Source organism: Trichoderma asperellum, chromosome 4 (assembly GCF_020647865.1).
Source record: "Trichoderma asperellum chromosome 4, complete sequence".
NCBI lineage: Eukaryota > Fungi > Ascomycota > Sordariomycetes > Hypocreales > Hypocreaceae > Trichoderma > Trichoderma asperellum.
Window position 1 is genome coordinate 4,666,924 of NC_089418.1, and position 13,521 is coordinate 4,680,444.

The 13,521-nt window shown below is 47.3% G+C and overlaps 5 protein-coding genes across 5 annotated transcripts; 2 read left to right on the plus strand and 3 right to left on the minus strand.

Annotated features, from left to right (window-relative positions):
* Positions 1-285: 285 nt before the first annotated feature.
* On the minus strand, positions 286-4,077 carry UBA1 (E1 ubiquitin-activating protein). Its single transcript, XM_066128189.1, has 4 exons — positions 3,726-4,077; positions 3,225-3,601; positions 1,170-3,159; positions 286-1,108 (listed from the first exon to the last, which is right to left on the minus strand). The coding sequence occupies exons 1-4, from the start codon at positions 3,729-3,731 to the stop codon at positions 380-382; spliced, it is 3,102 nt and encodes a 1,033-aa protein (XP_065984306.1). The 5' UTR covers positions 3,732-4,077; the 3' UTR covers positions 286-379.
* Positions 4,078-4,823: 746 nt separating this feature from the next.
* On the minus strand, positions 4,824-5,440 carry TrAFT101_007934 (uncharacterized protein; the record flags this gene model as incomplete). Its single annotated transcript, XM_066128190.1, has 5 exons — positions 4,824-4,887; positions 4,952-5,014; positions 5,070-5,130; positions 5,185-5,258; positions 5,313-5,440. The coding sequence occupies 5 exons, from the start codon at positions 5,438-5,440 to the stop codon at positions 4,824-4,826; spliced, it is 390 nt and encodes a 129-aa protein (XP_065984307.1).
* A 369-nt stretch (positions 5,441-5,809) lies between these two features.
* TrAFT101_007935 (uncharacterized protein) lies at positions 5,810-10,486 on the minus strand (the record flags this gene model as incomplete). The annotated part of the gene is made up of 3 exons (XM_024909979.2): positions 5,810-8,278; positions 8,387-9,983; positions 10,086-10,486. 3 exons carry the CDS (start codon positions 10,484-10,486, stop codon positions 5,810-5,812), a joined length of 4,467 nt encoding a protein of 1,488 aa, XP_024758953.2.
* A 1,608-nt stretch (positions 10,487-12,094) lies between these two features.
* Positions 12,095-13,006, plus strand: TrAFT101_007936 (uncharacterized protein; the record flags this gene model as incomplete). The annotated part of the gene is made up of 1 exon (XM_024906828.2): positions 12,095-13,006. One exon carries the CDS (start codon positions 12,095-12,097, stop codon positions 13,004-13,006), a length of 912 nt encoding a protein of 303 aa, XP_024758952.2.
* A 111-nt stretch (positions 13,007-13,117) lies between these two features.
* Positions 13,118-13,297, plus strand: TrAFT101_007937 (uncharacterized protein; the record flags this gene model as incomplete). The annotated part of the gene is made up of 1 exon (XM_066128191.1): positions 13,118-13,297. One exon carries the CDS (start codon positions 13,118-13,120, stop codon positions 13,295-13,297), a length of 180 nt encoding a protein of 59 aa, XP_065984308.1.
* Between the last annotated feature and the right edge of the window lie 224 nt (positions 13,298-13,521).

Here is a 13,521-nt window from a genome sequence, read left to right on the forward strand (position 1 = left end):
AAGCTATTAGCGCGCTTTCTAATTGTGACGTAACAAGGCCTTATAAGCATTAGCGCCTGCATCACTCAGCCATGACTCCCCCCTTAGTCATCGCAGGATCAGACCTCACTGGGTGGAATAACGACGCACAGCGCCAGGAGATCCATCGAATAGCCTTTTCAAATGCGGCGGCTTTTCCGAGGCTTACTCATCGCCATCTTAATTGAGCATAGCCAGCATGCAAAAATACGACTGAGGCACAAAGGTAACGAGAGCACGGCGATGGATGATGGCACAACGTCAAAATGATCCATAAAACATTCAATTTTGTTTCAAATATCTACTCATTTTGTAGTAACTACTCGTGATCCGCGCCATGTCTATCGAAAACTGAGCCCACTTATTTAATATTTACCTTGATGTACGGAACCTCCACGTCCTCTTCGTCTAGATCCTCAGCCACCATCTCAAAGATCAACTCCTTCTGGTGCGAAGGAACGGGCTTCTTTGAAATGGTCTCCACCAGCTCGCTGAGCTTCAGGGCATAGCGATCCTTCAACTTTGACGGAGGGAAGAAGCTTGCATACAGCAAGCTGACGCCAGAGCTGAGCATGCTGATGCTGAGGCCCTTTGCTTCAAAGTGATCGAGAAGCTCCTTCAACGTGATGTTGTCAACTTCAAATCGATCCCAGATCTTGTCCAGCTTGACCTTGCCGTCAGGTCCCTTGTACTCCACCTTGGGACTGGCAATGGGTTCACTAAATCCAAAGAATGGCAGGGCCAGGTTAATGAAGCCGTTCTTGAATTGCTCAATATCATCCTTGCCATCGATGATCTTGTATAGCTCAAGGACAACGAGGCCTGTGACAAGGGCAGTGGTGGTGGCAATGGCTGGGATAATCTTGCCCGCAATGAACTTGGTCTTGTGGCGATCGGCAGGTTCAATCTTGTAGTTCTCTGCTCTTAGATTGCTGCAAGCAGTGATGAAGTCGATGTGGTGGTTGGTGTCATCGTCCTTCTCAAACTCCACAGGCTGCAGCTGGAAGCCAGCCAGAGTGCTTGCCGATGGAAGACTTGCGCTGAGGGCACTAAGCTCATCCGTATCATCAAAGGTGCTAGCATTTGGATCCTGAATATAGAGTTAGAATAGTGCGATATAGAGCCTGAGAAGGTAGGTGAAAAAGACTTACGGGCTCCTTGTCATCAGCTTGGATCTTGACGTTTGCGTCAGGGGCAAAATCAGGCACAATGACATTTTCGAGTTCCTTCAGATAGATGGACCTATCAGTGCCAGGAGACTTGATGTTGAAGTTGAATGCGTGGAGGTTGGCCGCGGCAACAATGAACCCAAAGTGAGTCGCATTGTTGGGGTCGAATTTGAGTGCATCAGGGGCTCTCTTTGGGCCAGACCAGAAAGGAGTGCCACCGGAAGTGACTGAGTCCTTGGGGAAGTTGTACAGAAGCTGTTGGACCTTGTTTGCAAACTCAGTCTCAAAGAGAAGGCGGGCCCACGCAATGCAGTCTTCAAAAGTCCGAGGTCGCTCTGTAGTTAGATAGTTGCGGATCGTCTCAAGAGTTTCCTTGTGGTTGCCACCCTGCTTGAGCGTAGCCTCGATGAAATTGGGCTGCGTCAGGTAGAGGTTCACCGTCTGGGGGGACTTGACAAAGAACTTCTCAAACATGTACTCCTTTGCCCAAGCAATCGTGTGCTCAATCCTGTTGGGGAAGCTTCGAATGGTGCACATGGGGAATTCTTTCTCGGGAGGATCCTGAGAAGAGGAGTAAGACTCTGTTAGGTGGGGGAGGACAACTTGTGTGTTGCCCTTGGTACCCAAAGTTCCGCTCTCGAGCAACGGCTTTCGGAAGAAGACACATCGTCGGTCGACGTAGGTTCTCGCTTCTACATTGTCCAGAGCGTTGGTGACACCGTCCAGGCTTCGCCAGAACTCCTCGTTGAAGACGTGCTCAGTCTCGGGACTAACGCGCTCTCGCAGCGTCTCAATGTGGCCTGCTAACTCCGGGTTCATACGCTGCACAGCCTTGGCAGCGCAGTCGCTCTTCATGCTGCCAACATCGGCGGCTCGGAAAAGGAACTGTCGGTTGAGGTTGCTCTTCTCGATAGAGTCCATGTCGGTCACGTAAATCTTGCCGTTGGGACCCGTTCCCAAGCCGATCATTGCCCAGTTTTTGAGCATCTCGCAACCGATGGCGCCAGCGCCGACGAGGAACTGCTTGAGGTTGGAAATCTTCTCCTGGTATTCAGTTCCGAAGACGGCAATCTGACCATCATAACGGCTGCCGATTGGCTTGCAAAGCTCTGGGCTTCGCTTGGTAGAGGTGGGAAGGGACTCTAGTGAGTCAAAGTACATCCACTGCTGGATGGGGTTGAACTTGCCAGAAACGGCTTTGAGGACCTCCTGAGCGGCAATACCACCAAAGAATGCTGCCATGGGGCTGAGATCACCAAGAGCCTGGAAACTCAACTCTTTCAAAAGCTTCTCGTCAATGTCGATCTCTAGCTTCTCGTCAGCGGCAAAGGTCTTGGCAGCCTCCAAGACTACAATGGCATCCTTCTCATCCATAGGGTTGGGCAGTCGTCCATTGGCGACCTGGAATGCGTGGAGCGCCTGGAATCCAAGATGGAGTTGCTGGGGGCGATCGAACTTGGCGTAGTCGGAAATGAGGAACTCGGGCTCCTTGAGGGCGGCTGTGAAGCTTTTGAAATCGACCACCTTGGGCATCTTGACCTGCTGGTAGATGCCTCCACGCAGGTACTGTCCGAGGCCTGATACATCTCCAATAGAGAAAGTGTACGGGCCTTTGACTGTAACCTTGCGGGGCTCGCAGCCGTTTATCTTCTCCATGCCTTCAACTTCGGAAAATGTAACAAAGTCACCATCTTCTAGGCCATGTCGGGTTTCGTCGAGTGCCGACACCAAACCCTCTTCGTCAATACCAGCAACAATACCGCTCAAGGGGGCCTCGCCGGTCGGATCGATAATGGTAAACTTATCGCCAAAATCGCAAAAGATGGAGCCAAACAGGCCGAATGTGTCGACAATAACGACGAAGATTCCCTTGGAGTGGCAGTAATCGCCCACAGCCTTTTGTATCGAGATGGGTGAATTGGTCAGCACCACGACTTGGTACTTGTCGAACTGTGAAAAGTTGTCCTCAATTCTGTGATGAATAATAGTTAGCTAAGATAACTACTACTATGCAAATCGAGATATAATTGATCATACCCAGGAGATTGGTGGACCTTGACAGGGGTATAAGCGTTGAGTTCTGCGATGCGCGGAGCTGTGACTTCGTCCCTGGGCTTGCCAACATCCTCTGGGGTCAAAAAGAACTGGGCAGAGAGATCCGCAATCTTGACCGGAGCAGGGTCGTAGACAGTCAAGCTCTTGACACCAGCCAAGGCAATATTCTTCGCAATCTCTACACCGAGGCCCTTGAGACCAACAACGAGGATGTTGGAGGCGCCCATGCGGCGCATGGCTTCGTGTCCCAGGACATAGAGCTGTCGGCTGTAGAGAGACTCATCGATGTCTGTGGTCCCGATAACGGAATCGTCGACTTGCATTCTGGTCGCAAGATCGACCTCAGGGAGCTTGGAGGCCTTTGGAAACGAATCATGGTCAGCTTGGGTCTTATGCCATATCACGTCATGCCATGCCACTTCTCGTAGGGGATAAAGAGGCATGCAGCGCGATATAGAGGAGCCAGAAGGAGAAGAAACCTACAGCCATGGTCCTCTTATTCTCTTGTTGCGACTCCCCTTCGGAGAGCCTTCGCTTCGCCAGCGCTCCGGAGCTGGCCTGTGACGAAATCTTGGATATGGTAATCCAGCACCTAGGTCGAGCGAGACCCCACCTAGATGCTGCAGACGAGGTAGAGAGAGAGCTTGAGGGGGGTTTTGTGCGGCGTTGGCTATGCTATGCCAGAGAGATTCTGTTGCGTGAGAAGTGCAAGGCGATGCTCGCAAGAAGAGGCGTTACAGCAAATGCTTGGTTTGTAATGGGGATGCGAGAATCACGGCCGTTTGCTTAGGCAAGGCGTTGGTCTGCTTCCAACAAGGCTCCAGTTCTTTTGATGAGGTAATGTGGCCAATCGTTGTCATGGCACGAGTACGAGGAACAATGTACCGAGAAGAGGGGCAGTCGCATGTCAGGCAAAGCCAGGCGGGGCAACAGAGGCGGGGCTCTGCTTGCTACGAATTACGGCGATTGGCCAGGCAGAGACGCGCTGTTAGGCGCTGTGAAGCTGTTGGAAGCAGCCCGAATAGCAGCCGGCAGGTACCCGGTGTGGAAGCTCTCAGACCGCCATGGAAGCTCCCAACACGCCGGTCTTTGGCGATTTCAGCTTTTACCCTACGTCTCTATGCGAAGAAAATACAGCAGATGATAGTGCCCAATTCAGCTGCAATTGACCAGACCTGCCGATTTTCTTCTTCCGGCAGGTCCGGTAACTGAAGAGGTCTTTTACGCATGAATTAGAATAGCCGTGTTTTGCATATGCTGTCCACCATATTTGCAGGGGAAGCTTGGATTGCGGAATAAGAGAGAGCCGCGCGAATGCTTCGAGACGCAAACGATTAACACCTGGTAATCAAGATAGAGCATGCTCTTCTTCATTGACACTGCCCTAAAGATTCAAAATCCTCTACATAATTAAACATCAGACATGTGCCAAGCTATTACCCAAACAGATGGCAGTAGTATATCACAAAAGGACCTTAGGAGCCAGCTTTGCCCTCATTCATTTATGCACCATGGTCTTGAATTCCAAACATGTCTTGATATCTTAATCCATCTTGTCCAAAATCTGTCGGGTCCCAAACTTCACTGTTCGGCAGGTCTACTTGCCATTCGCTTCCCCGGGGTAATTTTCAACACTTGAACGTCGCTGTAAAATTGTCAGACTTGATGCTGGAATAAATTCCTACCAGTCCATGGTGATCAAGACTTACAAAATAAGGTCCGAGTTGGCAGGAATGATTTGTCCAAAGCCCCTAGAGCCATAAGCAAGCTTGCTGTGACCGACCTCTGTCAATAATGCTTTCGGAGATGTAAATCAGCGTAGCTTACCTTGGAATATCAAGTCTTGCCTTCTCGCCAAGCTTCATACCAGCCACGCCAACATCCCAACCTATGACAAATTATTAATAACAGCTATCATCTAACTTCGACAGATACACTATACCCTTGATAACTCGACCAACACCAATCTCGGTTGAAAATCCTGGTTTGTCTTTTCGGTCATAGGAGGAATCAAATCTGAAATAAAACGTGAGCAACGTAGATATTTCACAACTTGGCCATGCTTTTTACTTGTTCCCCTTGTTTTCCGGCTGAGAAGTGTCCTTCAGCCAACCAGTGTATCCCATGAGGACGGTGTCTCCGTTGTGAACATAATCGTCACCAGAGCCTTCTTCCAAAAGAGTCTTTGTGACCTCCATTGTAGCTCGAGGTTGACCAATTGCAATCGTGCCGTAAAATTAAACAAGTCCAGCTGGTATCTGTGGAAGTGGAATTTTTGTAGTTTCAAGCGGACAGCTCAACCCCTCCATTAAATGCTGTCTATTGTCGGCGGGGTAATACAGCGTCTCTTCCGAGCTGATCCACGATGACGACTTTGCCGCAATGATAGGGGGTAGTAACGCCACGTTGCTATCCCTAAATTGTTCTAAGGGGGTGCTCTAGCACCCTGAAAGCCCACATTGGATTGCTCCTTGCGAGCCCGCCCCGCTGAGCACGTCGGCGGTTAAGCTTCCCAGACATGCTGCGTATGGATTATAGCTTCAGGCGGCGGTGTCAAGTGGGCTAGCTCAAGGCACATTTGTGGCGTCCAGAAGGTTCGCTCCGACAGTAGGTGGAGGAATTTTGGAGGAATCAATGCCAATCAAAAGTAGCCGCCCAAGGCGAGACCCAAGCGCGATCCGAGACGCCGCGACATCAATATCCGATGCAGATATTCTAAACGTGGGTGGCAGCCACAGTAAATTGCAAGAATCCCACGTAACCCACTCGCCGTCATTGCTCAAGCCAAGTCCTATGGTATGTGCCTTCTGAAAGGTAGGCGGGTCGAATGTAAGTGTGCCCACATTGGTAATAAGCAGACTAGATCCGGCAGAGTCGAATTCCATATGGTTGGCAAGCCCACAAATCCCTAGCTCGGCAATGCATTGTCCCGTTGAGGAGTCTAAAATCCTCATCTTGTAATTTCCTGCAGATATGGATTCCCCCCCAACCTTGTCTCTTCCGGCTTCGTAGAGGGTGATAAGATATCGGCCGTCAGGAGAAAACAGAAATTGGCTTGCGTTCGAGTTACCATAAGCTGATGTATAGCTAGTAATGCACGTACACGTGTCTGTATCCCAAATTTTGACTTCTTTGACACTGTAAGAAGCTAATCTTGTGCCATCTGCTGACATTGTCACAAGTGACACTGGCCTTTCATGTGTCTCGTTCATTTCTTTGAACTTTCCAGTTGGTAAATGATACAACCGAACAGATCCATCCACACAGCCAAACGTGAGATAAGTACCATCTGGTGAATATGTCGAATATGACACATCGTATGTATCGCTACCATAGGAACCAAGGAGTTTTTGCGTTGTAGTATCCCAGTACATCAACGTGCCATCTCTAAATGTCGACGAAATTGTTGTACCATCTGGTGAAAATGCGATGGATGTGGCACAATCTGGGATCGCTTGATGTAATGACTCATAGTCACCAGTGTCCATATTCCATAGCTTAAGACTGGAAGTTGTAGAGTTTGCACTTGCAGATACAAATTTGGAACCATCCAAGGAAAAGTCGATCGACCTTGGCCAACCATATAGACCATGACTGTTCATAACGTGGTCATACGGAGCTGAAGGGATATCTAGAGCTATCACCAAGGGCACGTAAGAAAAGAGCACATGATTCTCTCCAGTCGCGATACACTGTCCAGTAACGGCATCCCAGATTTTGATGGTGCGATCTCCACAAGTCGTTAGAATCTTTCTTTTCTCTGGAGAAAATATAACTTCGAGAACTGCGCTTCCGTGGCTCTCAACTTTTGTCGGCTGTATTTTTGAGTTAGTATCCCATATTTTCAAGCTACCCCTATCATCCACCGATATGATCAAGCTTTCATCAGCAGAGTATGAGATGCTCGTGATTTTCTCCTCGTGGCCGCTGTATGTTGCTATGCAAGACTTTGTTTTAATGTCCCACACTTTTATGCTTTTGTCGTTGGAAGCTGAGACAATTCTTTTCTCGTCTTTGGACAGGACAATATGTGATATGTAGGCTCGATGACCTGCTAAATGAGTATGGCAGGTAGCTGTTGAAGTATTCCAGAGCCCAATAGCCCGAACAGACCCAGGAGTACTCCTCATAGGGCAAATTAGTTGATCACCGCCAGAGAAAAATATTAAGTTTCCGTCAAAGCTGAAAAATGCGCCTTTAGCAATTAAGCTAATACCAGAGGATATATCTGTAAATCTTATCACTTCCTCGGAATCGACAGAAACTATCCTTTTGCTATCAGGTGAAAATGCAGCTTTTGTCATATTGTTATTGTTGTTGCCGAAAGTTATAGTTTGACTAGTTGTTGAATTGAGAAGGTGGATGGTTTTTTTCTCCCGGATTATTAGTAACCACATTCCGTCGGGAGAAAATTCAACCATACTATCGTCGTGGTTAAACTCGTAGGTCGCGGTGCACCTGCCAGTTGCTCTGTCCCATATCTTTAGACTTCCATCTCTCGATGATGAAGCAAGCTGTTGATAGTCCGCAGAAAATATGGCGTCTTTAATTTTGTCCGTATGGCCTTTAAATTCTGCGATGCAGTCTCTCGTGGCAGTACTCATAATTCGAAGAACTTCGTGCCCAGCAAGGTAGAGGAGGTCTTTGCCATCAGGTGAGAAACTAACAGATGTGGATAGCACATCATCGTATACTGCAATGCGAGAAATTGTTCGTATATCCCAAACTTCCATCCTCATCCTACAAAGAGAGAGAAATCTATTCCCAGTAGGAAAAGCTCTAATTTTTATTGTCCATGGATATTGAGTCTCGAATGTTGCCAAACAAGGGTCCCAATGCGATTGCATTGTAGGTTGAGTAGTAAGCCACAACGGAATGCATGGTTTGAACAGTTTTCGAACAATGCTCTTTTCTGGAGCAAATATAAGGGCAGAAGAGTATATCTGAAGCGGCGCTTTATTCATGACACCTATATTGGCGAGTATAAAGTGTCGTGCATCTCGTAAGAGGTCTCTAACAGCTCGAGCATTTATTTCCTACCGTGAAATCGACGGTCAGCCATACGCATAAATCCAACCCATAGCAGGGATAGTAGCGATAATAGGGGTAGTAGGGGTAGTAGAAAGTGCCTAGAGCTCACTTACTTCAAGTTTGCATAATAAATCATCTATCATGTAGATACTCTCCGCACTTTGCTTCAGAATGGATAGCGCTTCTATCCACTTGAGCAAGAAGCTCGATAAGAATGTATGTGTTTCATCGTTATCACATATCCTGCGATTGCTTAACTTTTTATGATAAACCCAGTGCGTACAAGCATATCGGACTTCGGGGGATAAATGTTCATCGATAACTGTTTGGCTTATATCTGATTGAAGCGTCCCTGGAGATCTAAGGCAGCAGATATCTTCCTTGAGAACACGAGAGAGTAGCCCAAGGCACTGCGAGAATAATTTTGAATGAGATTCTTGTTCATCTACCCAGAAAGGATTTTTCAAGGGTGTTTCTTCAGCATCAACTAAGAAGTCTCGAAAAGAAAGATGCAATAGTCTCACAGGTGTATCCAAATCGGTAGGCACACTAAGGACTGAATGCAAAAGATCAAGCTGGTCTTCAATAATATCCGTGGAAACGCCAAGTAGATTTGAAAGGCTTTTAATAGATAGAGGTTGAGATAAAGTGATGATGGAGCCAATTAGATATTGAAACCTGTGCAGCACTTCTTGTCTCTTGGTAGGCGAAAGACCAACAATCAGGCGATCTAAGACTGGAAAATACGTCATATCAAGGCCAGATATCTTAATCGACTGATAACCCAGCAGCTTATTGAGCTGATGATGAGGGCTTCCTAATCTTCGATCTCTAAGGAAACGGCATATTGTTGCCGCGGCGATGAAGAGAGGAATAGCTGTAGCGATAAGCTTCTGTAGCACCTGCTCGCCAGGCCAGTCAGGTCCTATTTTGCGACGCTCAGAGACGGATATATTATATTCTGTCTTGATAGTCTGAAGTTTATCTCGCATAAACAGCTCAATGTCCAGCGCAATGGTAGTAGCGGGAACTGCCGCGAGAAGCAAGTTATCATATTTTCCATCAATTTGTTCGAACCCAAGTCGGATTGGCAGTTCTGGCCTGCTTGTGAGAAAGAATTTGACTCGAGGACTAATGGTGTGCTGGGCCTTTGAGAAGACGCTGATCATCGTTTTCATATCGTCTTCTGAGCCGCACTCATCGAGAGCGTCAATAACTATGATCAAGTTTTGCCCCCAGCATCGCGGGTTTTTGCTTAATGGATCCAAAATTAGCTTTTCGAATTGATCGTTCAGAGGTTTTTCGTGAATAAATGGATCAATAACCAAAATTTCGCGGATATGAGGAGCGAGACATGGCAATCGACGGACAAGCTGGGTGGCTATTGTGGTGAAGAGGAACGTTGCCCTACCACGATTTCCCTCTCCTCTCTTGAAAAAGAAGCTAGCCCCAAGTATATCGTTGTTGGTAAATAGCTGAGCCACTGTTCGAGAAATGGTAGATTTGCCAGTGCCTGCCATGCCGTTCAGCCAGAAGATAGACTGGCCATTCTGCTCGGTGCTCCACTGCTGGATCTGTGCGATAACTTCTGTTCGTGTGCCTGGAAGGCAGTATGATTGCTCTCCATCTACGCTAGAGTCAAAAGTGGCGGCCTCTGCGACTCTCAGTTTTGATAGAACGAATTCTTGATGAACGTCAATGAGGATTGATCTTTTACATGTTAGCAAGAGAGATACTAATGTCGATATACATGGGTAACTAGGAAGTTTCCCATAATATACATATATATATCTGCTCGAAGGGTCAACTTACGTTTGTTCAATGCTCATATTTAGCACAATATTAGCCTTTTGCCTATCAATTGAAGCAATGATATCGTGGATTTCTCGCTTTTTGAATGGCCACATCGCTCTAGTAGACGTATTCTTCGCTCCTAGGTCTAGTTTCGCTACCAGCTCTGCCAGCAGCTTGCGGAGATCGAAGACGGTCTGCCGCAGGACCGGCGATTCTATCTTGGCGGCCCCTTTCGATCCATTTATTAGGATTTCGAGCTCTTTGATGACGACTGTTAGCCGATCGACCTCTCTTAAGAGCAGCCGCACTTCTTTTGGGGCATTTTTAACATCGAAGCAGTAAATTGAGCACATGACGCCGATTTTGACAAGAAGATCGACGACTTGCGAAATGTTGGATAAAAGGCCCAACACGTCCATGATGACGCCATTAATGTGCGAAACAAAAGAAAAAAATGGCAAATGGGTAATAGGTAATACAAAAGAAGATTCAACACAAAAAAATCGCAGCTAGGAAAGAAACCGCAGCTGGAGAACGAGAGCTAGGAAAGGAGCCAGGGCAAGAAAAGAAACATGAAGAAAGAAAGAAAGAAAAAGAAAGAATGGAATAATGGAAGAATGGAAGAAACAAAAAGAAATGTCATACATACCCGTCCGAAAAAAGAAGTTGTGCAACGCTGGAAAGCCGGGAATGGCAGGAGATGCAGGAGAGGAGGCCAGAAAGGCAGCCGTTATGAAACCAGGTGTGAGCGGGGTTTTCGTGAGAATGGCCTGTTGTGACGAGGGTTTGGATGGATCATATATTATTTATAAACAACCGAGGACATACAACCAACACATTGTTGCAGATACCCACCGTGGAGTCAACTATCTTTGGTTGTTGGCTGTTGGATGTTGTTGATTGTGTATGATTTACTTACCTATCGGGTAATGCGCTACTAAGCGCCCACCCGAAGCGCCGAGCCGCGGAATGCAGGGGCAGTGATAGAATTTTGCAGAGGCTGTGTAACGAGATATTATGAGGGTTAAAGTGAGCTGTGGTTAAGACTTTTAAATTCATGCCCTAAATTGGGTAAATTTTCATTGCTACATACAAGATATATCTGGTTTGTTTCCTGGTATTTCTCAACCTCTAGTAGAAGCATCGCGTGTGCTGCAGAGAAGAAGCTCGAGTGCTGGTGAATACCAACTGGGAAAAGGTTTGCATCTGGCAAGACTAGGATAAAAAAAACGCATATCAATGTCCAGTAACTCATAGCTGTAGCTTTAATATTTTCCAATCCAATATCCGAAAGTCTGTCTCCAGTTACTAGGGAGCTGCCGTTATAGAGAAGTGTCGTAGCAGCAACCAGCGAATTCGGAGGAAAGAGAAAGAAAGAAGCGATAGAAGAAAGTTGCATAGGCGCTTCTGAAATAGGGAGTTTAGGATAAAATTTATACTTTGATAACAAACGAACCTTCAAAAATATGACTACCAAGTCATACTTCTAAGTAAACAATTCTTGCAAAGTTATTCCACTCCTACTGCACTCCAGAGTCCAGACAGGCCATCTCAACAACAATCCTCGCAATTTTGAACCAATTTTGAACACCTGTTCCTTAATATTATAGTCACACACTCTCTCCTACAATATTCTGTCATTATCCATACTTTTACTACACAGGATTTGACAGTGCACCTTAATCGACAATACAGCTGCCAGGGTCAAGTGCCAACTGGCGACGGGGGGAGCGGAAATCTCAGCAACCTTCATGGTTGCCAGCTGGTTACCCAGCTACCATTCGCTTATAATGCTAAATTTCCGTCCGACAAGTGAACATTGTGTTTGTTTTCTTTCTTCTCAACTACGCGATCTCGGGCGCGTTGTTGGGTCATATTGCCACCAACATATGCTTCCAGCCCCTTGGGCTTACAACGCTTCAGCTACACCATCGTAAGCAGCGGTGATATGAGACAATAACCATATAACTTATTGGTACTGACATGTATATAGTCTTAAAAACAGTGCTTTTCATCCATTCACCAAGATGGTTCGCGGAGGACTTAGCCGAAGCCGCAGCTTGGAATCTCTGCGCAACGATCTCTTCCACACCATCACGAATACCACTGAAGGAGTCTATTTCCTCTCTAGCGCTTCCATTTTGAAAGACAAGCATGCGGATAAAGAACTCCTCGCGGTACTTTGCCCGCAGGAAGGGTTCAAAGCAACCGACGCCGGTATCGCACACCTGAGCAAGCTATTCGTTGAATGCAACAAGTGGATTCCCGTCATTGAGGAGCGCGACTACGACATGTACTGGGCTGTGGTCGCTTGCAGCACTTCTCAAGCTCAAAACATCGAGATGCCGCCTAGTATGGCCAGAGCTGTCGTCTTTTCTCTTTTGCGAGCCAGGCAGCGCTGGATCCTCCGCCAAACGGACCCAGAAGTGTCCAAGAGCAATGTCAAGACTCATCTCACGACCGGCGTGCAACGTCTCCTGGAACACTTTGAAGAACTAGACAAGAATCCCGCAATTCAGGCTTCCCTTAAAGATGACGAATGGAAGCTGACGGAAAAGGAGAAACGAGATGCGAGCAAAGCTCGTCCGATGGGCCCTGGCAAGCGAATGTCACGAGGCAGAATTGCCCTTTCGTTCAACACTCCGCAGGGACTGTATCCCATTGCACAACTTGCTGGTTGCCCGCAGCCTGAGACCAATCGCCTCGGGATGATTGATAGCTCTGTTGCGAAGATCACCCCCACCGAAGCGGTTCAATCTTTGATCTCGCATCGCCTTGCAGAAGTCCGTCGCTCTCAGAGACGCGCCATTGCAGATGAGAATGCCAGAAACAAAGTGCCACAGAACGCCTCTGAGGAAGACGACACTCGCAGCGGCCCCAACAGTTTTATACGTCGCGTCTTTCCGACTGCCTTGAAGACCAAGTTTAAACCTAGCTAGATGCGAGGTCCAAGCTTTAGAAAAGATTCAAGCGAGAAGAATGTCGAGTCATCTCCCAAGAGGGCTGAGACGGTAGATACTCCGTCCAACGCCAACACCAATACCTCGTCCATGAAGAGACGTTTCTTGAGCGAGGAGGCCACCACTGCCACCAAGAAGCAAGTGTTTGCCAAGGGAAAGGCGAGGTCGGTCTCTATGCCCGTTGCCAGCTCGCTGTCTCTCTCGCCAGCAGAGCGAGCAGAGATGTCTCATTCACCCGCTGTGCAGCATGGTAAGGAAGTGCGCAAATAAGCTGTTATATGAAGCTTGGATTTGAGGTCGAATACTGGCTGCAAATTAAAGGGTTACAAGATTTGGCTAGGGAGGCAGAATTGTTTAAAGTTTGCTTGTTTTTAAAGGGCCGGATTATTATGTCACACGGGATGGATGGGTTGGGCTGACATTATATGGACTAGGCTTTACGAATGGATCGATAGTGATTATGTGTATAAGCAGCTATTTATGGCCAGAGAATT